This window comes from Solanum stenotomum, chromosome 3, assembly GCF_019186545.1.
Source record: "Solanum stenotomum isolate F172 chromosome 3, ASM1918654v1, whole genome shotgun sequence".
NCBI lineage: Eukaryota > Viridiplantae > Streptophyta > Magnoliopsida > Solanales > Solanaceae > Solanum > Solanum stenotomum.
Window position 1 is genome coordinate 4,483,669 of NC_064284.1, and position 27,546 is coordinate 4,511,214.

At 34.3% G+C, this 27,546-nt stretch overlaps 4 protein-coding genes across 6 annotated transcripts; 3 read left to right on the forward strand and 1 right to left on the reverse strand.

Moving 5' to 3' along the window:
- Positions 1-232: 232 nt before the first annotated feature.
- On the reverse strand, positions 233-4,057 carry LOC125857744 (NF-X1-type zinc finger protein NFXL1). Its single transcript, XM_049537371.1, has 2 exons — positions 3,899-4,057; positions 233-3,808 (listed from the first exon to the last, which is right to left on the reverse strand). The coding sequence occupies exon 2, from the start codon at positions 3,763-3,765 to the stop codon at positions 388-390; it is 3,378 nt and encodes a 1,125-aa protein (XP_049393328.1). The 5' UTR covers positions 3,766-3,808; positions 3,899-4,057; the 3' UTR covers positions 233-387.
- A 3,118-nt stretch (positions 4,058-7,175) lies between these two features.
- On the forward strand, positions 7,176-8,809 carry LOC125859007 (acyl carrier protein 1, chloroplastic-like). Of its 2 annotated transcripts, none has more exons than XM_049538760.1 (4): positions 7,176-7,367; positions 7,534-7,629; positions 8,271-8,396; positions 8,532-8,809. In XM_049538760.1, exons 1-4 carry the CDS (start codon positions 7,302-7,304, stop codon positions 8,652-8,654), a joined length of 411 nt encoding a protein of 136 aa, XP_049394717.1. In that variant the 5' UTR covers positions 7,176-7,301; the 3' UTR covers positions 8,655-8,809. The 2 variants fall into 2 exon arrangements, with proteins under 2 accessions (XP_049394717.1, XP_049394718.1); XM_049538761.1 differs by having other exon boundaries at positions 7,267-7,352.
- Positions 8,810-14,183: 5,374 nt separating this feature from the next.
- Positions 14,184-23,661, forward strand: LOC125859416 (coiled-coil domain-containing protein SCD2-like). 2 transcript variants are annotated; one of them, XM_049539163.1, is made up of 17 exons: positions 14,184-14,852; positions 15,617-15,810; positions 16,455-16,530; positions 16,696-16,737; positions 16,842-16,904; positions 17,226-17,275; positions 17,352-17,379; positions 17,609-17,683; positions 17,779-17,889; positions 18,000-18,060; positions 19,714-19,827; positions 19,948-20,066; positions 20,223-20,289; positions 20,791-20,832; positions 21,370-21,410; positions 21,712-21,838; positions 23,339-23,661. In XM_049539163.1, the coding sequence occupies exons 1-17, from the start codon at positions 14,487-14,489 to the stop codon at positions 23,461-23,463; spliced, it is 1,701 nt and encodes a 566-aa protein (XP_049395120.1). In that variant the 5' UTR covers positions 14,184-14,486; the 3' UTR covers positions 23,464-23,661. The 2 variants fall into 2 exon arrangements, with proteins under 2 accessions (XP_049395120.1, XP_049395121.1); XM_049539164.1 differs by having other exon boundaries at positions 14,625-14,852; positions 15,621-15,810.
- Positions 23,662-24,193: 532 nt separating this feature from the next.
- LOC125859420 (DNA-directed RNA polymerase V subunit 7-like) lies at positions 24,194-26,483 on the forward strand. Its single transcript, XM_049539167.1, has 2 exons — positions 24,194-24,329; positions 25,622-26,483. Exon 2 carries the CDS (start codon positions 25,632-25,634, stop codon positions 26,172-26,174), a length of 543 nt encoding a protein of 180 aa, XP_049395124.1. The 5' UTR covers positions 24,194-24,329; positions 25,622-25,631; the 3' UTR covers positions 26,175-26,483.
- The last annotated feature ends 1,063 nt before the right edge of the window (positions 26,484-27,546 follow it).

Genomic DNA, 27,546 nt, shown 5'->3' on the forward strand with positions numbered 1-27,546 from the left:
CACATAACATGACACCAACACGAAGGTTTCTTACATCCCTTCTGTTTTAATAAAGAACAAAGCAGCATCTCAGGTGAAGAAAAAAGCTCATCCCATCACACACAATTCATATGAAGGGAAGATTAATAAGTCTGGGTTTTACTAATGGTATCAAGCAGCATCTTAGAACACTGACCAAATGGTACATTACGCCAACAACTACTAATATGTTCCCCTTCATTGGGGATATTGGGCACCAAGGCAAAAGGAGTAGTGTTTTTGAACCATAAAGGAAACATCACTCTCCCTTTAAAACAGGAGCTACTAAACCAACTCCTGTCTGAGCACTAAAAAGAAAAATGGAAGAAATAATTGGCCAGCGAAAACAATATGCATTTCCAGGAGCTCTCAATCGTAAGCCTTGTCCCAATCGTCCACTACATCTGCCATATCGTCAATCCCCACATCTTGAGGTTTGGGGGGTAAAACTGAACCCCCCACTTCTGTCTCAGTAACAGGTTTCTGGATCGTAATAGACACCCTGGGCAAGCTGGAAGTAATTTCAGGCTCTAAGACACTCCACCTATTAGACGAGGCAGTAGGTGGAGCTTCATTCGCCCTCCAGGCAGAAGGGGCTGCTAAATCAGTCGGATTCTTGGACCATTCATCGGCATCCCATAGACTCTCCCTCAAATGAGGCTCCTGGACTACAGCCTTCTTCCATGGATTACCCTTAAGAGCTGCAACTCCTCCCCCGTCCTTCGCTCCTCCAGAGACTCCCCAAACATTAGTAGCGGATGCCACTGCTGATGCAACACCACTCTGATGAACTACAGCAGCACCACAATAGGCCGAACCCTGGTCTAGCCTTCTCATAGCTGTTGCTGCTCGGGCAGGATCATTGAACACAGCCAAGGCATTCTTGTCATTCAACCAGACAAGCTCACACTCACCACCAAACCTGAGAACTAACGCACTAATGTCTGCATCTCTTGGCAAGTCAAACAAAGCCACAACAAGCCTTGGATCCATATCCACCAGAGAATCAAAAACAGCAGGCTGAGCAATGTTATTGACAGTACAACCTTTGGGACCAAGTATACGCGTTGGAGCTTTGGATTTGGGTGTAACATGTACAGCGATGAATCTCTTGGGTTCCCAACCAGCTGCATTTACTGAAAGCTTCCACCTTGCAGCTATCAGTCTAATTGCATCCCGCTTTTCTTTCGACATTGGGCAAAACACATGAACTTTGAGCGCGTTCACCCCCCCTCTGCTCCTGCCAAGAACCAAAAACTTGCACCTTTCCTCTATAGACAACACCCACTTAGCATCCCGCCTAAGAAGCTCCCCCAGCACTTCGGAGACAGCTGCATTCTCACCAAAATGGAGGGCCTCCAAATTAGGGGGAGTTATACCAAAAGCATCAGAAAGAACCTTTTTTTTCTCCATCTTTGCACACTCATCATCACAAATAAGTTTCCTCTGACCAAGAGGAACCTTCTTCCCATTTAATTCAATAGGTTGAAGAGATGAAGGCAGCTTGTGGATTATAGAAGCTTCGAAAACAGAGTCAACGATCTGACCTCCAGCATCACAAGGAACATTTGCTGTGATCCGGCCACAAGAACAAGTAATAGTAACAGGAAACTCACATCTAACATCAGGACATGAAGAAGAGGGGTGACAAAGAGCAGTACATGAGTGCCTGCAATCTCTTCTAGGAGCACCACACGTCTGCCCACAAGAGTCTCTGGAGCCGTTGCTGGGTCCGGCAGAAACATCACATGGTGAAGGATGACAAGTTCTAGCACATGCGTGCAAGCCACACTGCCTGGTCTTCCCACAAAGCTTGTTACACCTGATGTCCTTTGATCCGCAAGGTATATTTCTCAAAATTACATGTCCACCAACGCACTCTTTTGCTACAGGAACAGCACATGGCAAGCAGTCCCCAAAATGGCAGCTGTGAGTAGGTGGGTGGCCACAAGGCTGAGAAACCGAGCATGGTAACTGACAGGAAGGAAGAGGTGTGCCACAAGGCAGCGGAGGAGGGATTGATGTTCTCCCACAAGCACAAGTCAAATCGGTGAAAATTGTCTCAAGGCAGGGAGGGCAGTGACCACTGTGACAAAGTGACTCGCAAGAATGCTGCCCACATCTAAGCTTCTTCTCACACGGCATTGAACAAAAATGAGGATTCCAACCACCCGTGATGGAGTTTTTTGGATTAGAAAGAGGGCAACATCGCTCACTACATCGATGCCTTCCACAGTTCTTCTTTTGCCCACAAGGTCTATCACAAGTGAACTGCTCATCTTCTGCCTGCGTTCTGTAACACTCTACTGTTCGAGAAGTTGACCCACAGCGGCAGCGTTGATTCACAGGAACAAGACATGGTGCACAGTCACCAGAATGGCACACAGCTTCACAGCGATGTACCCCACAACGGAGGCGCTTTCCGCAGACCTTGGAACAGGTTGGAATTGGATCCAAACAACTGTGCCTTTCTTCTTCCAAGCTGGTTTTACCGCAACAGCATGCCTTGACCTTGCTAGGCAACAAAGCACAGTCCCCACATGGCCCTGGATGGCAGAGCTCACGGCAGATGTGGTTTCCACAACTAAGCTTCCTTCCACAAACTGAATTGCATGAAAAGACGCCATCCTCCATCTTGATATCTCCTTTCACACCCATATCTCCACAAAGAACAGACTCTGTTTTCTTCTTACAAAAGCAATAGGCATCCACAACAATTTGACAATGGCCACAAGGACCAACATGGCAAGTTTGTTCACACCGATGACGCCCACAGTCAAGAAGCTTACCACACTGCTGTCCACATGTAAGAACGGACTTCCGATCAGAGCAGCGAGTGGTAATTACTTCCTTCCCGCAGGGGCAACTTCTAGCTGGAGCAAATGCCTTACAAGGTGGACAAGGACCAGGATGGCATTGTAGGACACAAACATGAGGGCAAAGATCCTCTTCACTCAGACCATTCCCTGGAAGCTCCTTCTCAAGTTTCTTGCCACAAGGCTCTCCACATGAATGTGGAGTCAAGTATAAATCTGAAGGGGGGTCTTGCCTCTTCCCACAAAAGCAAAGATACCGTATGTCCCTGGATGAAGTGAGCTGGACTGATTGACAACCTGGGCAACGCCAATTAAACCCTTGATTCTTATCTGCAGATGTGTCAACAGAAGTGGGAGCTCTTGCCCATTTCTTGGTACAATGAAGATGGAAAATCGAGTAGCAGCTCGAACATGACCACATGGGCGCAGACCTCCTCACCATATCGTAGCATATCATGCACTCAATGTTTCCCTTCAACAGCTTCTCCTCTATTTCTTGCACAAGTTGAGGCAAATTAGGATCCTTCACCCGCTCTTGATTAATCCTCCCACTGACCTCCCTGACCGGCCTCTCCATCCTGTTCTCCTGATGATTATAGCTCCCCCTGCCCCTTCCCCTCTGATTCCCATATGTCCCCCTATTGAATTTGGGTTCCACATAGGTCTGATTTTGATTTTGAAATTGATTAACCGGCACAACTGGCACATTATCATTGTCTCTTCCATTCCCACCAAACCCAGGGGTCACAACAGTGGTTGTTGATACCGGGGTAACAGGGGCAGCTGAAAATGGAACAGTGTTGGTTGGAGTGGATCCCCTAGCTACCCACTCACGACGAGCACCACCACTTTGAACAACAGGATTATTATTAATGCTTCTAGGTCGATTACTGTTGTTATTCCTTCTATTGTTTTGTGCAGGAAAGCTCATATTCTGACTTGAATTTCTTATTGACCTATCCAACGACAGATTTCTATACAGCAAAAAAAGGGAAAAAATTCAGAAAATTGAAAAAAAGGAATTCAATTTCAAACCCTAAATATCAAAAGAAAATGTTAAATACCTGATTCGATAAAACAAGATCAACAGCCCGAACACAAAATCCAGAAACAGAAGAGTTTTGATGTTTGCGATTCTCCGGAGTCGGCAACTGAATTATCTCTGGAGAAGAAGATGAAGGATGAAGAAAAGAGGGGTAATGAAATGTATAAATAGGGCTAAAATATCGCCTTGGTGAACAAGCGAATTGGACAGCTGACAAATTTACTTGGACAGGATGCTTGATTATTTTATTGGTAGGTCGGTCCCAATTTCCTTTTTAGTACTATTATTTTTGGTTATATAATTTTGTGAAATATTCTATAGATTTCTAACAAAATTATTTGTTCATTATTTCAAGATTTAATAACACAAAATTAAGAAAAGAAAAAAAGAGGAAGAAGTTGAAACTACACAAGTTATAATGTTTCTAAGAATGTAGAGAACTTTTTGATTCATGAACACGATTGTAAATTTTAGTGGCTTTTAGATTTTTCTATAATGTTTTGAATTTGATGAAGATGAAGTTGTGTGATGATTTCTGTAATTGGTTGATGACTTTCTTCGTGGTAGTTGGATATGGTGATGGAGTGGTGGCAGCAAATAGTAGATGAAGGAGATGGAGAGAAAAAATGGGTATTTCGCGCGCGTAAAAAAGGTGTAGTACCACATCACGTCTTTTTTGTCGTTTGTATTTAATTTTGATACATTTTTAACTGACATAATTAGTTATAGTGTTTTTTTTAAATGCATAGAATCTCTGACTCGTGAACACGTTGTAAGCTTTGGTATCTTATAGGTCTTTTATACCGTCTTGAATTTGATGATACTGGAGTTGTGCGGTGGTTTTTATGATTGGTCAATGACTTTCTTCTTGGTTGAAATATGATGGCGGTAATAGCTATGGTGATGGAGTGTGGCCGCAAACAGTAGATGAAGGCAATGGAGAAAAAATTGAGTCTTTCATGCTTTTAAAAAGGGTATAATACACACGTCATATCTTGTTAATCGTTTGTGTTTAATTGATATGTTTTTAAATGACATACGTTAAAATATTTTCTCAAATGTACAGAAGATTTAACGCATGAACACGATGTAAATTTCAGTAACATTTGAATTTTTTGTAGCATCTTGAAATTGATGGTGATGGAGTTCTGTAATGGTTTTTCAATGGCTTTCTTCTTGGTGGAAATATGATGGTGATAATAGATATGGTATCGGAGTTGTAGCAACAAATAGTAGATAAGGGAGATGGATTTTTTTAAGAAATAGTTTTTTCACGCTTTTAAAAGAGGTATGATACACGCGTCATGTCTTATTAATTTCTATTGAATTAGCACGTTTTCAATTGATATAAGATATTTGATAGACTACGCTTAAGGTGTTTAAATAAAAAAAAATTAACAAGATCAAAGGGCTAAATATGTATTCAGTAACAAAAATATGCATCAAAAGTTATAATGGAAAAAATCTAGGATCACATTATATATAAAAAAAAAAAAATACAAATGAAATAGGGATTAGAAGTTGCATTTGAGCATATGACCAAATTGAAAAATGTTGGTAGGTATTCGAGGCCCAATTTGCTTTGAGAGCCCAATGCCCATAAAAGAACAACTTTCACATATAGCAAACATAAAAATCATATTTGTATGAGTTTGCATAATTACGCTCCATAGCAAATTTTATGTTTGCTATGGAGCTTTTGATTTGTATAATTCGCTATAAACATCCAATTTTATACAAATTGTTCAGTTTTGTATAATTCATTTATACATTGTAATTTGTATAATAAGATCTGTATTTGTATAATTATAAGTGTATATGACAAAAATATATGTATTTGTAGTTGTATATACATTTTTTTTCTCGCTTTATACAAACACAAATGCATTTTATACATTTTATACCGAAATGTATAAAATGGCTAATTGTATACCGAATCAGATGGCAAAAAAAGGAGATGTTTGCTGCGAATTACAATTAAAATAAACTATAGCTATAACATTTAATTTGAATTAATAGTTTGCTATTTCATACAATTTTTCCTCAAAAGTAATATCTCATTCTTAAGACATTATCTTTCAAGATAATATTGAGTTAATAACTCAAATGGTCACTCAACTTTGAATTGTTTACTTAGAAAGTTACTCAACTTTAAGTTGTTTACTTAAAAAGTCACTCAACATTGTTTTATAACTCAAAAGTCATTCAACTATTGATGTTTCACTTAAAAAGTCACTCAATCAATTTAAATAATTTTTTCATTAAATTTTATCTTAAACTATTTTTAAAGAAATAATAAGATATCTATTTTAATTATTTTATTGATCCCCGCTCCAATTATTTAATTATAATTTTTCTAAAAAAAACGTAAAAAACGTAGAGTAACAATGGACCCCCCTCCCACCCAAAAAAAAAAAAAAGTTTTTCAGTTCTAGTAATTGTAAAACTAGAAATAAATTGTTAAAAGATTACCAAAAAGAAAAATCGGAATCGAGAAGAAGTAATTAAAAAAAGGGGGCAGTAACGATCTTCTACTATTTTTTTAATGAAAAGGTAGTAAAAAAAAAACAATAATTAAAACAAGCATCTTATTCATTTTTTTAAATAATTTAATTATTTTTTGTATTTTTACAAAATTTAGTGAAAAGATTATTTTAATTGATTAAGTGACTTTCTAAGTGAAATATAAAAAGTTGGGCGACTTTCTAAGTGAAACATCAATAGCTAAGTGACTTTTGAGTTAAAAAACAAAGTTGAGTGACTTTCTAAGTAAACGACTCAAAGTTGAGTGACTTTCTAAGTAAACAACTCAAAGTTGAGTGACTTTCTAAGTGAACTATTCAAAGTTGAGTGGCCATCTGAAATATTATCTCAATAATATTAGATTCAAATATAATATTTGCTCATATATTTCTCGATCTTACCTACAAATTATGAGATTGTCGGTAAACATTTGATAACTTATGAAATTTTAGACCATTGTCTAACGTTTCATATATGATTATCAGTTTGAGCAAAAGAGATCATTGTCTAACCTTAAATTACTGAATACTAAATCAAAATTTTTTACATATTCAAGACAAAAACAAAAAAACAATATAATGAACCAATGCAATAAGATTTGTTCATTCCCTCTTAATCTCATAACAGTTTAGATTAAAATTATTGAGTTCGATAGAATATTTACTACTACTTGCACGTGGTCAAGTTGAGAATGGAGACAAAACATTAGCTAGCAAAGCATCCCGGCTATGTCACATAAGAAAGCAACATACACAGTAATTTGGATAGGATTTGCAAACTAAATATTCACCACTCATTCTTCTTTGTATAATATTATTACTGTGACCAAATATTGCACTCATCTTTAAATCTTCAAACAAACTCCATTTCTTCTCTCTGTATTTCTCATTCTTCATAATATGGCTAGTCTTTCAGCTACATGTCTCAGATTTTGTTGTTCTGCCAATCAGGTCAACACATCTCAGGTCAACATTACTACTATTTCAAATTTCTATAACAATATTTTACTGTAACGACTAAATTTTCATTGGAATAAAATTTCTACTATCGTGATAAATGACTTTGTTATAGAGAGATTTGACTGTTGAACTACTTCGTTCAAACTTCTAATTTTGGGCAAAATGTGTGCAGATAAACAGAGGGACTGTGAAGTTGGTTTCAGTGGGTTGGGGAAGGAGTAGTGCTGGTTTCCCTTCTCTCAGAACATCCCGCTTTCGTGTTGCAGCTGTAAATTCTTCTTCTCCATTTCTTTTTTGTTGCACATATATTTTGTTAACATTTGTATAATAGTCGAAAACATACCTAAACTATTACTACTTTTTTCATGAGTTTCATACTTTAACTATCTATTGTTCTGTTATCTACCTGAACTATCACTCCATTAATTTTTATTAAAACATAACTCGATGCTGAGTTGGCAAATATTTGTTCCCAATTGACAATAGGCATATGTAGGCTAACATGTTTTAATACAATGAGATTGATAGTTGAGGTATGAAACTCGCGAAAAGATGATTGTTTCAATAGGTAAATAGAATAATGGATAGTTAAAGTATGAAACTCGTTAATAAGTCTTAACATAATCCTATTGTTGGTAATGGCCTTTGCAAATGCCTAGAAGTATTCTTTATATCGCGGCTGCTTCACTCTGCTATGCTACAACCACATTTGATTTTAATTCACACTTACACTTATATCTGGGTTCAAACATATCAAAATAGTACATTCAACAAAACCACTAGATTCAAAAGTCTTCAGACTTTCTTAAACGCTATATGTCAAGTCAAATATCAGACAAATAAATTGAAACAGAAGTAGTATTAGTTTTCACTCTTTTTATTGATTGATCCATTTTGCATGATGAGCAGGCAAAGGCAGAGACAATTGATAAGGTAATAAGCATAGTGAGGAAACAACTGGCTTTACCAGCAGAAACTAAGGTCAGCCCTGAAAGTACTTTCACTAAGGACCTCGGAGCCGACTCTCTTGACACTGTGAGTACTTTCTGTGTCGGATTTAGGATTTTCGTGAAAAACAATTCAACATCTAGTTACTATACGTATATTAAAAAACTAACCTTATATATACAGTAAGATTGAACCTAACAAGTGTTTGTAACGGGCGAACAGGTGGAAATTGTGATGGCCCTAGAAGAAGAGTTTGGGATTGCAGTAGAAGAAGAGAACTCTGAGAATATTGTTACAGTTCAAGATGCAGCTGACCTGATTGAGAAACTTGTTGAAAAGAAGTAGACATTTTTAATTAGGATGGGAAAATGAGAGTTTGAGTTTTAATTTTAGCTTAATTTTTATGGACTCATTGTAATTCATATTCTTGGATTGCATTCTTTTTGCAACATTTTGTTTTTTTTTTTGGGTATCTTTTTAATGATGACTTTTCTTTAATACTTTTTTGTTGTTGTTATTATTATTTCAAACGTTACTAAGTAGATTTGCAATTGTATTTTATTAGTTGAATAATTGTGTTACTTTAATATTTCAAAACCTTCCGATAATGGTGCTAATAAAGAACCTCCAATAATTTTTTTGTTTCTTAGTAATATTGCCAACTGTGACAGTAATGGAGATGAGCGTGCAATCGTCATGATTATTAATCGTATGAAATTAGGGAAGAGTTGTGACAAATTGATAATCCTTATCAAATTTGTAGTAATTGATGGTCAAAGTCATTGCTTTTCACAAGTTATCTTAGTTTACTACACACTCCGTGCTACTCAGCATTTCTCTCCATTGATTCGATGTGTCATAGATAAAAGAACAACTTTCACATATAGCAAATATAAAAATAATATTTGTATATTATAGTTGTAGTTTGCATAATTGCGCTCCATAATAAATTTTATGTTTGCTATGGAGCTTTTGATTTGTATAATTTGCTACAAACATCCAATTTTATACAAATTGTTCAGTTTTGTATAAATTCATTTATACCTTGTAATTTGTATAATAAGATCTGTATTTGTATAATTATAAGTGTATAGGACGAACATATATGTATTTGTATTTGTATATACATTTTTCTCTCGCTTTATACAAACACAAACGCATTTTATACCGAAATGTATAAAATAACTAATTGTATACCGAATCAGATGACAAAAAAAAGAGGATGTTTGCTGCGAATTACAATTAAAATAAACTATGGCTATAACATTTAATTTGAATTAATAATTTACCATTTCATGCAATTTTTCCTAAATAAAATGGAGTGGGCTATAACGCCGGCCCACGTTAAATGCTTTCTTCTCTTATGAGATTTCGATTGAATAAACAATAGTTATATGAGATGTGTATCTTACTATAAAATATTTGTCTCATATTACTCTTTCCGTTTTTATTTATTTATCACCATTTTAAATTTTACGTCCCTTAAGAAACTACATAAGTTTACCATTGCACCCTTATTTAATGTAATCTTAAAGTCAAGTTTTCAAATGAACATGAATTAATTTATTTTGATTTATTAATTTGACCTGTGAAATGAATTAATTACTTTTCTATGTTGGTCAAATGCATACTTTCAAGACTAAGGGCCTGTTTGGAAAGTCACCCTGGTAGTTGGATTTAGTGTAATTACACTGTCTGTCTTGTTTGGTTGGACATATAATTACTTGGTCAGCAGATAATTGGTGTAATTGACAGAGGGTAATTACACTATCAAATTCATAGGGAGAGGCTGTGAATTGTTGGTAATTACATAATGTAATTATCAGGCACCAACTGATTACTTTTTAATTATTTTTTTTATTTCTATTTTTATTTTTTTGTTTTAATTTTTTTATTTCTATTATTTCAAGTTTTTTTTTTTTTAATTTTTGTTATTATAAAAAAATCTAAAATATTATTTTTTATTCTATATTATTATATTTCATTTTCTTCTCATTCTCAACCTAACTGTACGTGATTCTATGCAATTTTTTTGTATTATATATTTCTTTTATGCCGTGCTTATTTTCTCATTAGCATAATGTTATTAGTATTCTAATTTTTCAATTAAATTAGAATTTATTGTTAAGTAAGGTTATAGACTTACATTTTTTAAAAAAAAATAAATAAAAAATAAATCATATTTATGTATGCTGTGTTGAAATTTGAGATAAGAGTATTATGTTAAATTTTTTGTTTTGAATTTATAACTTATGTTATATTTTTAGTTTCATTTGTTTTAGTAATATTGAATTCACATTGCAAGTCATTTTTTAATTAGACTTGATAGATTATCTTTTTGTCAAATATTTTATGTCATTTTATTTATATATTAATCTTTTTTATCAAACATACATTTCACGATGTTCGTAGAAACTTCATACTTTTAGTTTTTATGATCAATTCAATTGAAATATATTAATTTGAAAAAATATAAATCAATTATTTTTTTCATAATATTAGTTAAGAACATATGTTTATTAATTAATATATTTTCAAAAAATAATATATATCTTAAATATTTAATTTAATATCATTTATAAGTTTCTTATTTGTCTAGTATAAATTTTAAATAATTATTTTTATTTTAAAATTTGATATAATTTTATGATTGCAATTGTGCTTCAAAACAGAACATTTGTAATTACACTGTGACATCCAAACATGATATGTGTAATTACAGTGTAATTACACTGAGGCAAACAAACTGGTCAGTGAAATTACTAGACTGTGTCATTACTAGGCTGGTAATTACCACCCTAGTAATTATACCAATTTTAATTACCAGGTGACTTTCCAAACAGACTCTAATAACTCTCAAGGATAAAGTAGGAAGAATAATGTCATTTATGCATTGATTTTGTGAAATGACAAGTATTAAGGAACATTCATTTTTAGTACGACATATAAATATGAATGGATGGAGTACTTAGTTACTTACTAAATCAGGATAAAATTAATTTAGTTTTTTCCATTCTACCCTTACAAAATTTGAAGATCTAAATTTTTTTTTCAAGAGGCTAATTAATATGAACTTAGGGCAAAATAATGAAATTGATTAATCTATTACTAATATTTTTTTAATCACCGTATATAATAGAAAGTGAAAATTCCTAAAAAATGACCATCTAATATGGACAAAGGGAATATATTTAGGCGGATTTTATACTTATTTTTACAATAATAATAATAATAATAATAATAATGTGACAAGTATAATTTTAAGAATTTTTTTAAATTAAAACATTAATTTAGAAGATGTACCAAATTGAAACAAGCAACTACAAAAGCTTTGACATGTCATTTTAGTACGTCACTTTTTACATCAAATACGAACAATTCATAAACAAACTCTTCAAGTCGCGAAAATCATTGTCCTTTAATTTTCAACCAAAATGAAAAATCAAAAAGAGGATTTTTAGTAAAGCCTGGTCCTAAGTCAATNTTATTTCTATTATTTTAAGTTATTTTTTTATTTTTGTTATTATAAAAAAATCTAAAATATTATTTTTTATTCTATATTATTATATTTCATTTTCTTCTCATTCTCAACCTTATTTCACGTGACTCTATGCAATTTTTTCATATTATATATTTCTTTATGTCATGCTTATTTTCTCATTAGCATAATGTTATTAGTTTTCTAATTTTTCAATTAAAATAGAATTTATTGTTAAGTTATATTTTTTTTTTTAAAAAAAAATAATAAATCATATTTATGTATGCTATGTTGAAATTTGCGATAAGAGTATTATGTTAAATTTTTTGTTTTGAATTTATAACTTAGGTTATATTTTCAGTTTCATTTGTTTTAGTAGTATTGAATTCACATTGCAAGTCATTTTTTAATTAGACTTGATAAATTATCTTTTTGTCAAATATTTTATGTCATTTTATTTATATATTAATCTTTTTTTATCAAACATGCATTTCACGATGTTTGTAGAAACTTCATACTTTTAGTTTTTATGATCAATTCAATTGAAATATATTAATTTGAAAAAAATATAAATCAATTATTTTTTTCATAATATTAGTTAAGAACATATGTTTATTAATTAATATATTTTTCAAAAAATAATACATATCTTAAATATTTAATTTAATATCATTTATAAGTTTCTTATTTGTCTAGTATAAATTTTAAATAATTATTTTTATTTTTAAAATTTAATATAATTTTATGATTGCAATTGTGCATCCAAACAGAACATGTGTAATTACACTGTGACATCCAAACATGATATGTGTAATTACACTGAGGCAAACAAATTGGTCAGTGTAATTACTAGGCTAGTAATTATCACCCTAGTAATTATACCAATTCTAATTACCAGGTGACTTTCCAAACAGACTCTAATAACTCTCAAGGGTAAAGTAGGAAGAATAATGTCATTTATGCATTGATTTTCTGAAATAATAAGTATTAAGGAACATCCATTTTTAGTACGACATATAAATATGAACGGGCGGAGTACTTAGTTACTTACTAAATCAGGATAAAATAAATTTAGTTTTCCCATTCTACCCTTACAAAATTTGAAGATCTAAGATTTTTTTTTTTCAAGAGGCTAATTAATATGAACTTAGGGCAAAATAATGAAATTAATTAATCTATTACTAATATTTTTTTAATCATAATAGAAAGTGGAAATTCCTAAAAAATGACCATCTAATATGGACAAAGGGAATATATTTAGGCGGATTTTATACTTATTTTTACAATAATAATAATAATAATAATAATAATGTGACAAGTATAATTTTAAGAATTTTTTTAAATTAAAACATTAATTTAGAAGATGTACCAAATTGAAACAAGCAACTACAAAAGCTTTGACATGTCATTTTAGTACGTCACTTTTTACATCAAATACGAACAATTCATAAACAAACTCTTCAAGTCGCGAAAATCATTGTCCTTTAATTTTCAACCAAAATGAAAAATCAAAAAGAGGATTTTTAGTAAAGCCTGGTCCTAAGTCAATAAAATTAAAACATCGATTTGGTTTTCTCACATAATCTCATAGAACTAGAAAATTATTACATATTCTGTTTTTGACTTTTTGATTTCCAATATTTTCTTCTTATTTTCTAAAATGTCTTAAGTTCTTAGCAATGAAATAATAGTGTAATATTTTATTTTTTATCTATCAATAAATAAAGACTATTATTCAAGATACGATAAGAGTGATCTTTGTGATGAACAATATGAGGAAAGCGACTGTGGAATCAGTTGGACATTTGAAAAGAAGAAATGCAAACATAACAGTGAAGAGGTGTAAGAGATTGACAGTGACATTATGTTTTTAGAGAGGTAAAGGCATATAGAAGAAGGATAGGGGGAGGTAATTAAACAAGATATTAACACATCTTGAGCTTATCGACTATCGAGGATACAACCTTACGCAAATTAGATTAGTAGGTTAGGTGGTAGTTGAACATTCTCTCGTTTTCTTGTAAAATAGATTTGATGGTCCCACTTAAAATTTTCTTTTACCAATAGTACTTACACAATTTTTGTATTTTTTTTGTTCTTCGATTGTCACCTATTCGAAACTCCGTTAATTAGGACTGGTATAAAATACCAAAAAATGAATTATCGAACCGAATAAATTTTTTTAGTAATTTGATATTCTGTATAGTCTTCGAGAGTAAAACTCTAGACTTACAATATTCAAGTTTGAGTTTAAGTTTGATACAAGACATTATATTTTGTCTTTGTATCACAATATGCTACAACTTCAATATAATATTACCAAATACGGTGAATTTGAAAATCTCGAATAATACAAACACCCCCATCTACCGTTAATACTTAATACATAGGGTCTTCGCCGCCGAGATGAAAATAAAAAAGAACATATAGTAGCTCAAGGTCCATTTGACGGTAACTGAAATCCGAGGTACCTATTTTTTCGAACGGTCATTTTTTTCCGTTTCTATAGTCTCTCCCGCGATACGCGTTTCATTTTCTATTTATTGATACTTTTTCCGACTTAAGTTTGACGCCGTCTTTTTATCCGTCAAATCTCTCTCTTTCTCCCGATCTTCCATCGGAGAGAAAATCTAGGTCCTAACGATTTCCATGGAAATCTAGAAACTTCTCAAAATTCACTTACAGTTTCGACGGAGTAGATGGATCGAAGGAGGACGGGAAGTCCGGTGTACGCTCGGCAGTGGAGTGGAGGATCAAGTAGTACAGGTTCATCGTCGCCGGCGGGATCGCCGGCTCATCCCCGTGCTCGATTGCCTCCTACGGTGACAGGAATGTCTACTATAAAGAGGACTCAGAATGTCGCCGCCAAAGCTGCTGCTCAGCGTTTGGCACAAGTTATGGCTTCTTCTCATAGGCCTGATGAAGAAGATGATGATGATGATCTAGGGTTTCGGCCTCCTACAGCTGCTTTCTCCACTAACGACAATCGGAGTAATAGCAATAACAAGAACAGTGGTTTGGCGGCTATTTCACTAACCAAGCCCAATAGATCTCCTTCCCCCTCGGTAATTTTTGTTATCTTTTTAAAAAAAAAATTAAATTGAACTGTGTTTTGTATGTTAAATTTTCTGCATAGTTATTGACTGTTGCATGATTTGATGTGAGATTATGAATGATTCTCGATTCTTAAACTGTGTTTAGTTGAATATGTTTGGATTGGAATCGGTTGGTCAATCAAATTCTTGATGAAAAAAGAAAAATAGTTCATTAGAGGAGGTAAAAAAATATTTGCAGGTCAACTCTTTTCTTAGGCAATAATTTTCTGACTGGAAACATATGCCAACATTGCTTGACTATGAGGGAAAGTGCACTGATGTGGTTTTTCATTTGACTTTTCATCCGCTGGTTCAAGATTCAATGAAATAATTTTGCTTTTGATATATCTCGTTCTAAAATCTAAAAGCCAAAGGCTATTATTTCACCTCTCATCTTGCCAGCCAGACTGTACAGAAGTCGCGGGGTGTGTGTGGGAATGTGTGGGGGTGGGGGTGGAGAAAAATCCATGAAGACACATGCTATGGGGTGTGGCGATAATGAAAAATTGGCTTCTCTTATCCAACAAATGAAAATGAATTGAAAATTTGGCTTCTATCTGAAGAGATTTCTGTGTTGCAGAAGAATCAAGTCTGGGGACTTTTGGGATCCACTTTCTAGAAGACATTTCTATTAGTAACTTCTTTTTATAAACTACTAATGCTTTATAACTTGTCATACAAATACTTTGCTTAAGGTTTCTTTTCTGATGGTAATTAGATGCTATCATGTTTAGTTAGGTCGGAACTTTATGGATCACACTCCTTCTGTTCGTTCATCGTCTACTGGAAGACCCTCCTCGATGTCTGTTCGTACATCAGCAGCAGCAACAACAACTGGAGCAATACTGCAACCAAGTAGGTCATCAGTGAGAACTCCAGTTACCATACCACCAATAGAACCTCCTAGTAATCGCTTGAGAGAGAAAAGGTAACCATTGCTATTTTCTTTATCTTCCACTGATAGCATCTATTAATATTTGACTGAACTATATCAATTTATTTATTTTTGACAAAACTAGTATACTGTGTAACTTCAACTTTCCAGTGCTTATTTAATACTTGCATTGAACAGATGGATTGCTACTTCTGCCTTGTTTATTTTGAAACTCGAACTAGAAACAGATTACAGTTGGACTGAAACTGAAATAGTGAATTTGTGACCTGACGTTGAGTTTTCACCTAGTTCTCATCTGTTCTAACTTTTGCAATTTTATTCATCTTTTTCTCGCTTGTCATTGCTTATGATACTTAATTTGTAAGAGATTGGAAGTAAGCATAGTTTATTTGTTGAAGACCTGACAAACTACATAGGATTTAGGACTACTCTTGTGATTTTCAGGAGCAATCAATCAACTATCAGTCAACTGCCTCTCAATCCCATATGTTAGACTCCATAAGAAAGCCTTCTTCCTGTGACATACAGGAGGATAGTGGCAAATAACCATATGACTTATTTTTAATTGTACGATAATTGATGTCCCTTTAATCTGTATAATATCTTGATGTGATGTTTTTTTTTTTTTTAATCATGGCAAGATGATGATCTTTAACTGTATTAGAAATTAATTTTAGGTTCACACCAGAATTAGGACGAATGGATTTGAAGGATTCTGGAAATGATCATGAGACTTCTGCGCTTCGTGATGAGGTATGTCATCTACATGAAGATGGTATCTGGATGGCTACTAAAATAGGCTAGACTTGTCCATTCTGGTGCATGTGTTCATTATCTCTCGAGGCTCACGTAATTTGGACAATTGGATATATAACAATTCTGTTAACATTCAAATGAGAGTTTTGTAATTCTTTGCAGCTTGATATGCTTCAAGAAGAAAATGACATTATTTTAGATAAGGTTAGTTGATTTACCTTTCTAAATGAAAAGAATAAATGAAAAAAAAAAAAGAAGTTTTGCGACTTTGTAACTCTGTGGATCACAATTGCTGATGTAATTTACAGCTACGTCGTACAGAAGAACAACGTGAAGAATCTGAAGCTAGGGTTCGTTTGTTGGAGAAACAGGTAAGTCACCACTAGTAATTGTCTACACTGAGGATAGTAGTTTCTTGAGGGTGATCCCAATTTTACATACTATAACTTAATCTGTTCCCAGGACATTTGTAAAATGTTAAAGTTAATAATAAGCACCAAGAAATGGGGTGCAGCTGATTATTGTGCAAAAGAGGTTTCAGTCAACTAATCATCTTAACTGGTTTTCATTGAATGAGACATATATTACTTATGGCTTTATGGAATGGGATTATAGTGGAGGTCATGGTTGGTCTTCACTTAGTTTTTTAGATTTAACAGTTGTATGAAGCTATTTCTCTTCCTTATTTACAGGTTGCTTCTCTTGGAGAAGGACTATCACTTGAAGCTAAATTATTAACCAGGTACAATCTGTAATATTTTCTCCCCTTCCATATTTCTGCTTAACAAACATTGTCTGATGGTATGCAATGACTACAGGAAGCAAGAAGCACTTCGCCAGAGAGAGGTAGGTTGAAGAACTGTGAATACAAGTAGTAAAGACAGACATTGTTACTTAACTGTGTCACGATGCATCAAATACTGTTGCTCGTCAAACTTTTTTAATGTTTTAACTTTAATGTGTCTAGACAAGTCTATTGGGAATTATGATAATACTCCTCCTTGCTTGCTTAATGTTTATGCTTGTGTTGCTTTTGGTTTGATGATACTGTTCTTCTCCTGCATTGTTATTGCAGGCTGCTCTTAAAGCTGCACAGCAAACTAAGGATGGAAGAGAAGACGAAATTACGATACTTCGTACTGAGATTGAAGTTAGTTCATGCTACTCTCTGGGTGCTGTGTGCTTTTTATTGTCACTGATCTTTCCTTTTAACTTTTTTTTTTTTGCAAATTTTTCTTTGTTCAGAACTTGAAGGATGACACTGCAAATGCAATGGAACAGCTTCAGGAAGCTGAAGCTGAAGCCAAAGCTCTTCGAACAATGACACAGAGAATGATTTTGACCCATGAAGAGATGGTTGTTGTTTGAATTCTGATGAGATAAACTCTTTGCCTTTAGCTTCAGATTATGCTACTCACTACCCAGTCTCTCTCACTTTGATATCTGTTGTCCTTTTGACATTCTAGGAGGAAGTGGTTCTAAAGAGATGTTGGCTTTCTCGATACTGGGGCCTAGCTGTACAATATGGTAATTTGCTCAATCAGCATCTTTCTTTTGGATTTGTTTAGTGGGTGTAATATGTATAGTACTATAGTTACTGTTCTGAAGTTACAATCTTTAGCATCTTTCAATTGCTTATACAGGATAAAACGTGTTTCTTGGCTTAACAAGTAGAGAAATACCATGATCACTGAAAGTGTCCAAAATGTAGCAATTATGTAGTTGAGGAAGCCCCTCCTAGTCAGATGACCAAAGAAATGGATGAGGTTTTAGTTTGAGAAGGTTCAAGGAGCATCCAATTTGTCCTACATTGGCCTCCAGATGTACTGGTCCCTAGGTATGACACCATTGTGATTGAATGTGTTAAAAGGGGGGCCGATAATACGTAAATCACATGAAAGAAAGTGGCCCTGAATGACTTGTATGTCTTGAAATTCAGGTAGACCTAGCGAATAAAAGGGCATAATAGAATTAAAAGATATATATATAGGCAACACCAATCAGTTGGGATTAAGTTTAGTTATATTAGCACATTACTGTTGGTCCAGTGTGCGCTGGAGAAGTCTTTTAGTCTCGCCAGAGATTTTAGAGCCTTTAAAAAATGTAGAAATTTCTAATTTATATAATATTGGACCAATTTGAACTTAAATGGAGCGAGATGGACGCTGAGGACTGAAGTTGTAATCCAAAATGAAGCAAATCCAAAGAAGGATCTCAAACTGTATTCACTTTATTCCTTCTTTTTCATTACCAGGAATATGCAGGTGCATTCTCCTGTTTTGCTCGGTGAGGTAGGAATCTTTCTCAACATATCTCGAAAACATGCAATATGCGGCTTACCATGTCGTGAACAAAGTCTGGTACTTAAGTTAAGAGGAATGTAGAGGAGCTAGCTGGTGCTCCTTTTATTTTGAACCTGGGGGGGAGGGGGGGGGGTTAATTTAGCTTTTGACTATCTAAATTCTAATTTTATTTATAATGTTGGTATTCCGGCCAACTAGTCCCCACATCGATTAATCTACTGGTTACTTGAAGCTTCCACCAAGGTGTAAATAGCTGAGCTCAAATCAACTAGTGGTTTGTTCTTTGGCCTCTGCTTGGATTTGAACCCATTGACCACTTACCTGGATGCTTAACTATCTTATTCTTTCATGATCCACAAGTCTTAGTTTGCCTTACGAATGCTTTGACTCACTCAATTGCTATTATCACAAAGATAAGCCACCTGACTCTTTTAACATTTTTCACAAAAGAAACGAAGCCGCCTCTAGTTGAAATAGTTCGGCTGACTATCCTAGGAACCATTTTCAATTATTAGTTTTATGTTTTGAATGAAATTAATATGCAAGATAAGCTAGGGATAAGATTGGAGTATTGTTGGTGATAAGCTGAGAACTGATTGGCGATTACCCAAAAAATTGATGTACGGGAGTACTAATTTTTTTAATGATATGTGGTAGTCTCGTAATGAACTTAAGCAGTAGCCTATTCTCTTTCATGTTCAATCTTATTCATGAAACCATTTTTTTTGGTTAAATACTCTATTTTATAAGTGTGTTCTTCCTGGGTTACTTGAGGCTGTTCAGTCATGTGGTTTGTTTAATATTTACTTGATTTTTTGTTTGGGGTGGAAGGGGGGATGCTAATAATGAGTTGGCGTGCTAACTTTTGGGGATTCAGGTATCTGTGCAGATATAGCAGGGACGAAGCATGAACATTGGTCATCCTTTGCACCTCTTCCATTTGAAGTTGTGATTTCTGCTGGCCAGAAGGCCAGAGAGGAATCCTGGAATGGTGCTTAGCCTTTCCTTGCAATTTTCCGTCCTGCATTAACTCCAAATGTGCCTTTTTTCTGCTTCTTATGTTTCCCTCGTTGCATCTAAGTTGGATTTCAATCTCTCTTGTGTTGAGCAGGTGGCGATGATTCTGATCGGAGCAAACGTGCCCGTGACATTAGTGACTTATCTGGAGAGGGAAATATTGAGAGTATGCTGTCAGTTGAAATGGCTCTAAGAGAATTAGCTTCCCTCAAGGTTTCTGTTTGTTTTCTTCTTTTTTGAGAAAGAAATAACAAAAATTGTTTTCTTCCTATTATATGTCGTAAAAGTTGTGAAGGATATTATTTCTAAAAAAAAAAAAACAAAAAACTGTGCAGTATATTCTATAAACAACATTTTTTCTGCTTTTAGGTAGAGGATGCTGTTATTCTTGCATTGGCACAGCATCGGCGCTCAAATGTAGTCCGGCAGTCCTCTGGTATGACTTATGATTTTGTGTGAATTTGTAATTCTGTTGGCTTCAATGGATGAAACTAATTTCTACTTTGTACTCCTCTCATCTCAGGTGTATCTGTTGTATGCTTTTACACATCAAAATTTCCATCTCCTAGAGTTCATGCATTTTTGCTTGACACCATATCTGATTTTCCATAATTGCAGTAGGGCATAGTCATCAGTTTAGAGCAAATACCTGTTGTCCATCTCTGTGTTGTTTGCAATCGTGAATTCTATTATTAACTTGACTGCTCGCTAAACATCCAGTGGCACATGTACTTTAACATAATGATTAATTCGCTAGTCTTCTTGCCGTTCCATCTGGTGCAGTTCTCTTATGTCAAGCCCCTACTCCATCTTTGTTAGTTTTAAAATCGAATAATATCAATATTTTGTTAGTTCGAAAATAGAATAATCTCAACAAAAAATAAAATAAAATAGAATAACACTGACTCTTGTCTTTTATGCTTTTATTGCTTGGCAGATCCTAAATCATCTGTTGACCCCAAGTTGATGGATGCATATGGTAAGGAATTTGCTCAATTCACTTTATACAAATTTGAACACGTGTGATTTGGAATACCTCTGTTTGTTGGTTATTTGAATATCCTCCTTAACTAGGATTTGTAGATCAATTTATTTAGGTTCCTATTTTAAGAATTTGTTAAAACTTGAATGTCATTCTCCCTTTTCTGGGCTCAATTTGCCCATGGGGAGGGAAAATAGAAGAAGATGTGTGTGTGTGTGGGGTGGGGGGGGGGGTATTTAAGAAAATCTGCTGTTTATTTGAGAGCAGCTGGAATAATCCTTTCTTGAGCCTATGTGTGTACATATAGACTCTCTTTGGGATTTCTATGCAGATGTAAAAGATGCAATTCCTTTAAAAAATCAGTGTCAATTCCCCACTTTGGACTTCAGTATTTGTTCTTTTCTAGATTATTTGGTATATAGGTCATGCCTTGTTAAAACTGGAGGCTGTTGATTTGTTATGGTATAACGTGTGCCTTCTTTCTTGGGATTCCTTACAAGGGTTTGATCTAGAGCTGTGTGTTTTTGGTTGCAGAGTTGGGGCAAGAGGAATCGGAAGATGTTCTTTTCAAGGAGGTCAGTTGTCTTTTATTTCTCCGTGATTTAGTTATTTTGTTCTGGAGCCATTTCCTCTTCTTCTGTTGTATTGGCCCCTTAATATCAATTGGCATGCTGGGAAGATATACATATCATACTCCTTTCAAAAGAAAAAAATTACATACATGCTCCGGTGAGACCAATTTTACAGGATGGAATTTTTTTTAGATCTATAAAGATCTGAATTAATTGAATGTTGAAACTACTTGAGGAGTATTCGACTTGACCAATTTCGGTTGCACTAGTTCCACCACGTGATGATCCATCATTAAAATTGCAGGCTTGGCTTACATACTTTTGGAGGAGAGCCAAAGTGCATTGTGTAGAAGAGGATATTGCAGAAGAGAGGCTTCAGGTCTGGATTGGCCGTAGTGGACAGTCACCAACCACTCATGATGCAGTTGATGGTAATTAACTTCCTCAACTTTTTTCTTGAATAAAGGAATGCAATCCATACTACTAATAAAAGCTCAAATAATGGTAGCTATCACATTCCGTTGTTGCCACTTAAACAATTCCATTGGAGCCTTGCATGGAAATTCCTGTTACAGAAAAAGTATCTTCCTAAAAGGTCCATGTACCTAGAATCTTATTATGTTTAATCAAGTTTTAAGCACAAAAACTTTGTTAGTAATTTATACTACTAATGAAACCCAAGCTCCTGCAATATATAGCCGAGTCTCTTGATCCATTATAGCTTAACCCTCTGGATACCCCCATTTTATGATGCTACCTTGAGGTCGGATAGGAGCTAAATTGGTCTTTCTACTGCACTTCATTTTCCTACAAGGTTTGTCTCCTATTATAATTTTATTTTTATTTTTCTCAACACTTCCCAAAGGAACTTTTCATTTTAAAATTTAGGAAAGTATGTTTAACATGGAAATTGAAGTCCTTTGAAAAATCACATGTTCTTTTTCTTTATTGGTAATATGCAACTTTCATCAATATACCATACTAGGAAAAGTTACAACCAAATAGGGTTTACAGTTATGGTAGGAAATTTCAATTTAAACAGTTTCAAGGAAAGTAGAAGGAAAAATTCTGAACGATATTTACTACGTAAAGTTACACATGCAATAGGGTTGAATTTGTAATAACTAATGTAGAAACAATTTAAAAATAATTTTGTCCCTTCACTTGTAACAGAGTTGCTCTTTGCTCTCTTGAACAGCAATTAAGATGCCTCTAAAAGCATGTTAGGAGTCATGGTAGTGAAGTCCATACTTTGTAGGCTTGTTGGAATAGCTATATTGTGTCAAACTATAATTGGCATTATTTTGTCGCTTTGGTGGAAAAGCTATATTTGTGTAAAATTAAGATCAGACATTGGTTAGATTGGGACCCACAAAGGTAGTTTTACCTAGACTTCATATTGTCAGTGGTGGAACATTCTTTTGTAGGCCTTGATGGAAGAGCTTTTTGTGTAAAGCTATAATTGATCATCACATGCATTGGTTAGCACTGGACTAGCAAAACTAGTGGTTACCTAAACTTCATGTTTTCGATGGTGCCATGAGAATATATCCTCTATATGTCTTCCAACCACACACACCCTATTTCTTTGTTTCTCTATTCTCTTGCATATTTATGAAGGACAGCTGAAAGAATTGAAACTCTTCTCTCCCTTTCCACTGATAGGGCACCTATTCCAAATTGAGTTTCATCATTTTTTCAAGTTTATAGATGCTTGGCATGATGAGGTATTCAAGTAAAGAAAAAAAGATGCTTACAGAGGAGAGAATGATGACGACTTGAGATAACATTATTAGTCTATTTGAATCTTTCATAATGCTATAAATGAGGAGGGACTGGAATGGTGAAATTCAACAAGAGTTAAATTTGGCTGTTGATTGTGTAATTGAAGTATATTGACTGTATAGTAATTCCGTTGCTCATTTTGACAGTTGAAAGAGGTTTGATAGAACTGAGGAAGCTGGGGATAGAACAGCAGCTGTGGGAAGCATCTCGTAAAGAGATTGACCAACCTAATAATGGAAAAATGAGTACTGATTCGGAGGCATCTCCATGATATCTGTTCTTGTTTGATGTCTATTCTTTTACGGATTGTATTCTTCCCTTTTCCTTTTTCCTTTTGGGTTTACAATTCAGATAGATATTCTTTCTTCTTCCGGTTTGTTTTTCTGGAATTTTGAAATGGTAGAGCTTGAGAACAGTTAACTTGTAATTAGTAGTTTGTATAATCAATTTGAGTGATGCAAAAGTGATATAGTCTCTGTCATTGTTACCTTTTGTTGAATTACATTATTTCCATTAATAACACAAGACATGTCAGAAGGAAGAGTGCAAGTGGAAGTGGGAAAATTCATGAGCGTCTTTGTTAAACATTATTATAGCTGACATGAAATTCAAAAATTCTTGAATTCAATCATCCGTCAAGATCAAGCTTCAAACCCTTGAATTTCAAGTACAAGTCAAGTAAATTCAAGCTCAAAGATCCACTATATTATTATTTTTCGCGTTTGACACGAAGTATATTGTCTACAATAACATATATCAAATTAGAAAATATAATTTAAAAATATTTTGGTAAGATTTGATCATAGATTAATTTGGTCTCGATAACAATCAAATTTTTATTAATTAAAATAAAATAAGTTGATAAATATATGATTTAATAATTAAGACTAATTTACAAATGGAACAAGACATGAAAATTAACTTAGGAAAACATAATAAGTAAGGATAAAATTTGATTTCTCATTCGATAATGAAGAGTACAAAGCCATATTAAAGAATCTAAACACGTGTCTAATAATTAGACTATGAATGAAAAAAGGACTAAACTGAACCCAATTGAAAATAACATAACCCTTACCGTCTCGGTCTCGGTCGCCGTCGCCATCGCCATCGCCATCGCCGGTTTCTCCACAAAAGGTTAGTCCCACAACTGTGCCACCATCGCCGGTTTTTTTTTTTTATTCTTTTCAATGTTCAGAATTTTTCATATTGTTTCCTTCACTTGTTACTTTCCGATCATGCAATGTTGTAGTCTACTGTAACATAAATCTATTTTTCTCCATTGTTTGCTCATTGTCCGCACTCTTTAGGTGAAGTGCCAATTTATCTTTTGTTATCATTCTAAAATTGTTTCAGAAACCCTGCAGATTTTACCCTAGTAATTGAAAGTTTTCCTAATCGTATTGTTTTAGGTTACTCGATGTTTCCTTTTTCTTATCTAAATTTACTCTCATATTACTGTAATTGTCTCCGTGAAATGTCTATGCATTTTGTATTGTTTGACTCTCCGAAAATGCTTGTACAGGAAGCTGATTGAAATATGGGGCATTTGGTAGGTTGATTTTCACATGTTGCCCAAAACCTAGGGGAAAGGATGGATATGTGTATTATTCATTACGAATTAAGTTTTATCTACTTAACAATGTAATTTGTAAGTAAAATTTGACTGGTTCTAAAAGGTTTTACCCCCCGCTTTTCTTAAGTTACCAATTTGTGCTGGGTGTTATGCTTTTTTCTTGAGCAGAGAGTCTAGCGGAAATAACCTCTCTACCTCCAAAGGCAAGGGTAAGGTTTGGGTACACACTACCCTTCCCAGACCCTGTGTTGTTGTTACCAACTCATGCTGGGCATAAACACTTACCTGCAGTTGGCTTCTAAAGTGATTCGATTCTTTTAAAAATTTGTTTCCTTGTCAGTGAGAAACTCTATTTCACCATTCTGCTCCGACAGTCAGTTTAGCTAATAAGGAGTTGCTGCTATTACTGATATTCACTTATAATTTTAATCTTTAGAAGAGTTTCAAATTGGTATAAATACTTTTAGAAATACGTTGCCACTGCCTGATTGCTGTATTCTCGTATGAGCTGATACAGTCTATCTCACAGGAGTGAACTTGTGTACTCTTCTATGTTTGCCTGTGATGTTTCAAGCCAATCTCTGCAACTTATTTGAGGGAAAGATGACTGATACTGCTAGTTAAGAACACAACGCGCAAATCCTTATTTGATGTACCATTCTGTCTCTTTTGGTTCCCTACCTTTTGCGTCTTAATGTTTGTGGGGATTAGAAATCTTCTCCTGATGGATAATTTCAGTAGATGTGCACTGCATTTCTTGAACTTTCATACTAGCATTGTTGTGACTGCATGGTTTCTTTGTAAGGCCCCATATTTCCCTTGATAAAGCTAACTGTGTTTTGATTTGTGACAGGTCATATAAAATGTATTTGAAATCTCAATTGTCATGGAACGTGATAATCCCTGCTGAGAACCTTGATGTTGAAGGTTTAATGCTTCAGAAGGCAATTGTTATTCGCCTCCTGGATGACTTTGCTTCCAAGAAGGCCTCCAAAAATCTTGGTTACTTTATGGCTCTTACTACATTGGAGAGGATTGGGGAAGGGAAAGTTCGAGAACACACTGGTGATGTGCTTTTCCCTGTAGAATTCAGCTGCATTACCTTCAAGATATTCCGTGGAGAGATTTTGGAAGGGGTTGTTGACAAGATCTTGAAGCACGGTGTCTTCTTGAGATGTGGCCCCACCGACAAGGTATACCTCTCTCATCAGAAGATGGCTGATTATAAGTATGTGCCTGGAGAAAATCCCATCTTTATGAATGAGAAGATGTCAAGAATTGAGAAAGACACCGTGGTGCGTTTCATTGTGGTTGGAGCAAGGTATGTGGAGGCAGAGAAGGAATTCCAGGCAGTTGTGAGCTTGGAGGGTGATTACCTCGGACCCATCTCACAAAATGCTACTTAGATTTCAGTTATTCACCATGGTTGGTTCATTTCAGACATATGTAAAGCTAACTTCTGTAGCTATATCTGTATTTAGTGCTGTTTTGACTTTTTTGTTGTTGTTGTTGACCCTCTGTTTAGTGTCTTTGGTTGCTTAAGCCCTCAAGTGGTCATGTTCTTCGCAGATACATTTACTTGTTAAGGTGATAAACCTTTCCACGAAATACCTTTCCGAAGTGTCTAGTTCTCTTGACTGATTTCTTTCTATGTGAACTTTTTATTATGTATTGAAAATGTTATGATCAGTAGTTCAATGATAGAAATTTTGGTGCATGGTGTTTAGCATTTGGTTAGTGGTTCTTGATTTAATGTATTGGGATTCTAATTGATTTGTTCGTTTGGATAACCAAATGTAAATCTTATGAACTTCTGGTTGCATATGTGAATCTTCTGTATATATTTTTCCGAGGGTGGCCTTATGAATTCATACAACGCTACTAGGGTCGTGTAACATGAACATGTTTGGTCATGTGTGCATTGAGATGCAACTTCAGATTTATGCAATTCTGGTGCTTTAGTTGAGTTGATTTATGTTTCATTGTGAATCCTTTTTGTTCTGAGGAAATGGTGCTTTATTGAGTTGATTTTAGATTTTATTGGGTGTCTGTTGTCCTCTGTCAAAGACCCCAGCTGAAGGAAGAGTGCAGGTGGAAGTGGGAAAAATTCATGAGTGTCTTTGTGAAACATTATTATTGCTGGCATGAAATTCATAAAATAAAAAGAACATCATGTTTGAGCGTGCAGAAGATGTAATATGTCTTTTTTGTTGTTGTTGTTGGAAAGATGCTACTGTTCATCATTTCTCCCTCCGTCCATCTTTACTTGTCACTCGGTGCACTATTGAGACAAAGGAGTACTAGTAGGAAATACTTGTATGTATATCTTTTGGGGGAAAATGTCAAATGTTCATATATCACATCTAGATGGAATTTCTAATCATACCAACTCTTCGCTTCTCTAAGTCTCAATGTAGGTTAATGAATAAGATTTAAATTATAAGCGTAACACGTTGATGATATTGTAATACTTTTGAGAATATTATTGAAATTTAACATGTTATAACAGGTTGTCTATTTTGTTAAAAAGTAGAATGATAAATCAAAACGTTGTTACCGTCCAAAAGTGATGCATTGACATTAAATTAAGTCAACATATTAGGTGCACTATATTTCTTAAGTTAGTTAGGGAAGGTTAGAGTTTGAAAAATGGCACCAAAAAGATGTCTTTGACTTGTGTTTAAGTATAGAGTTTGAAAAATGGTACCAGAAAGATGTCTTTGACTTGTGTTTAAGTGTTAACAGCTAATTTCCAAGTGGGTACTAAAGTGATATTAA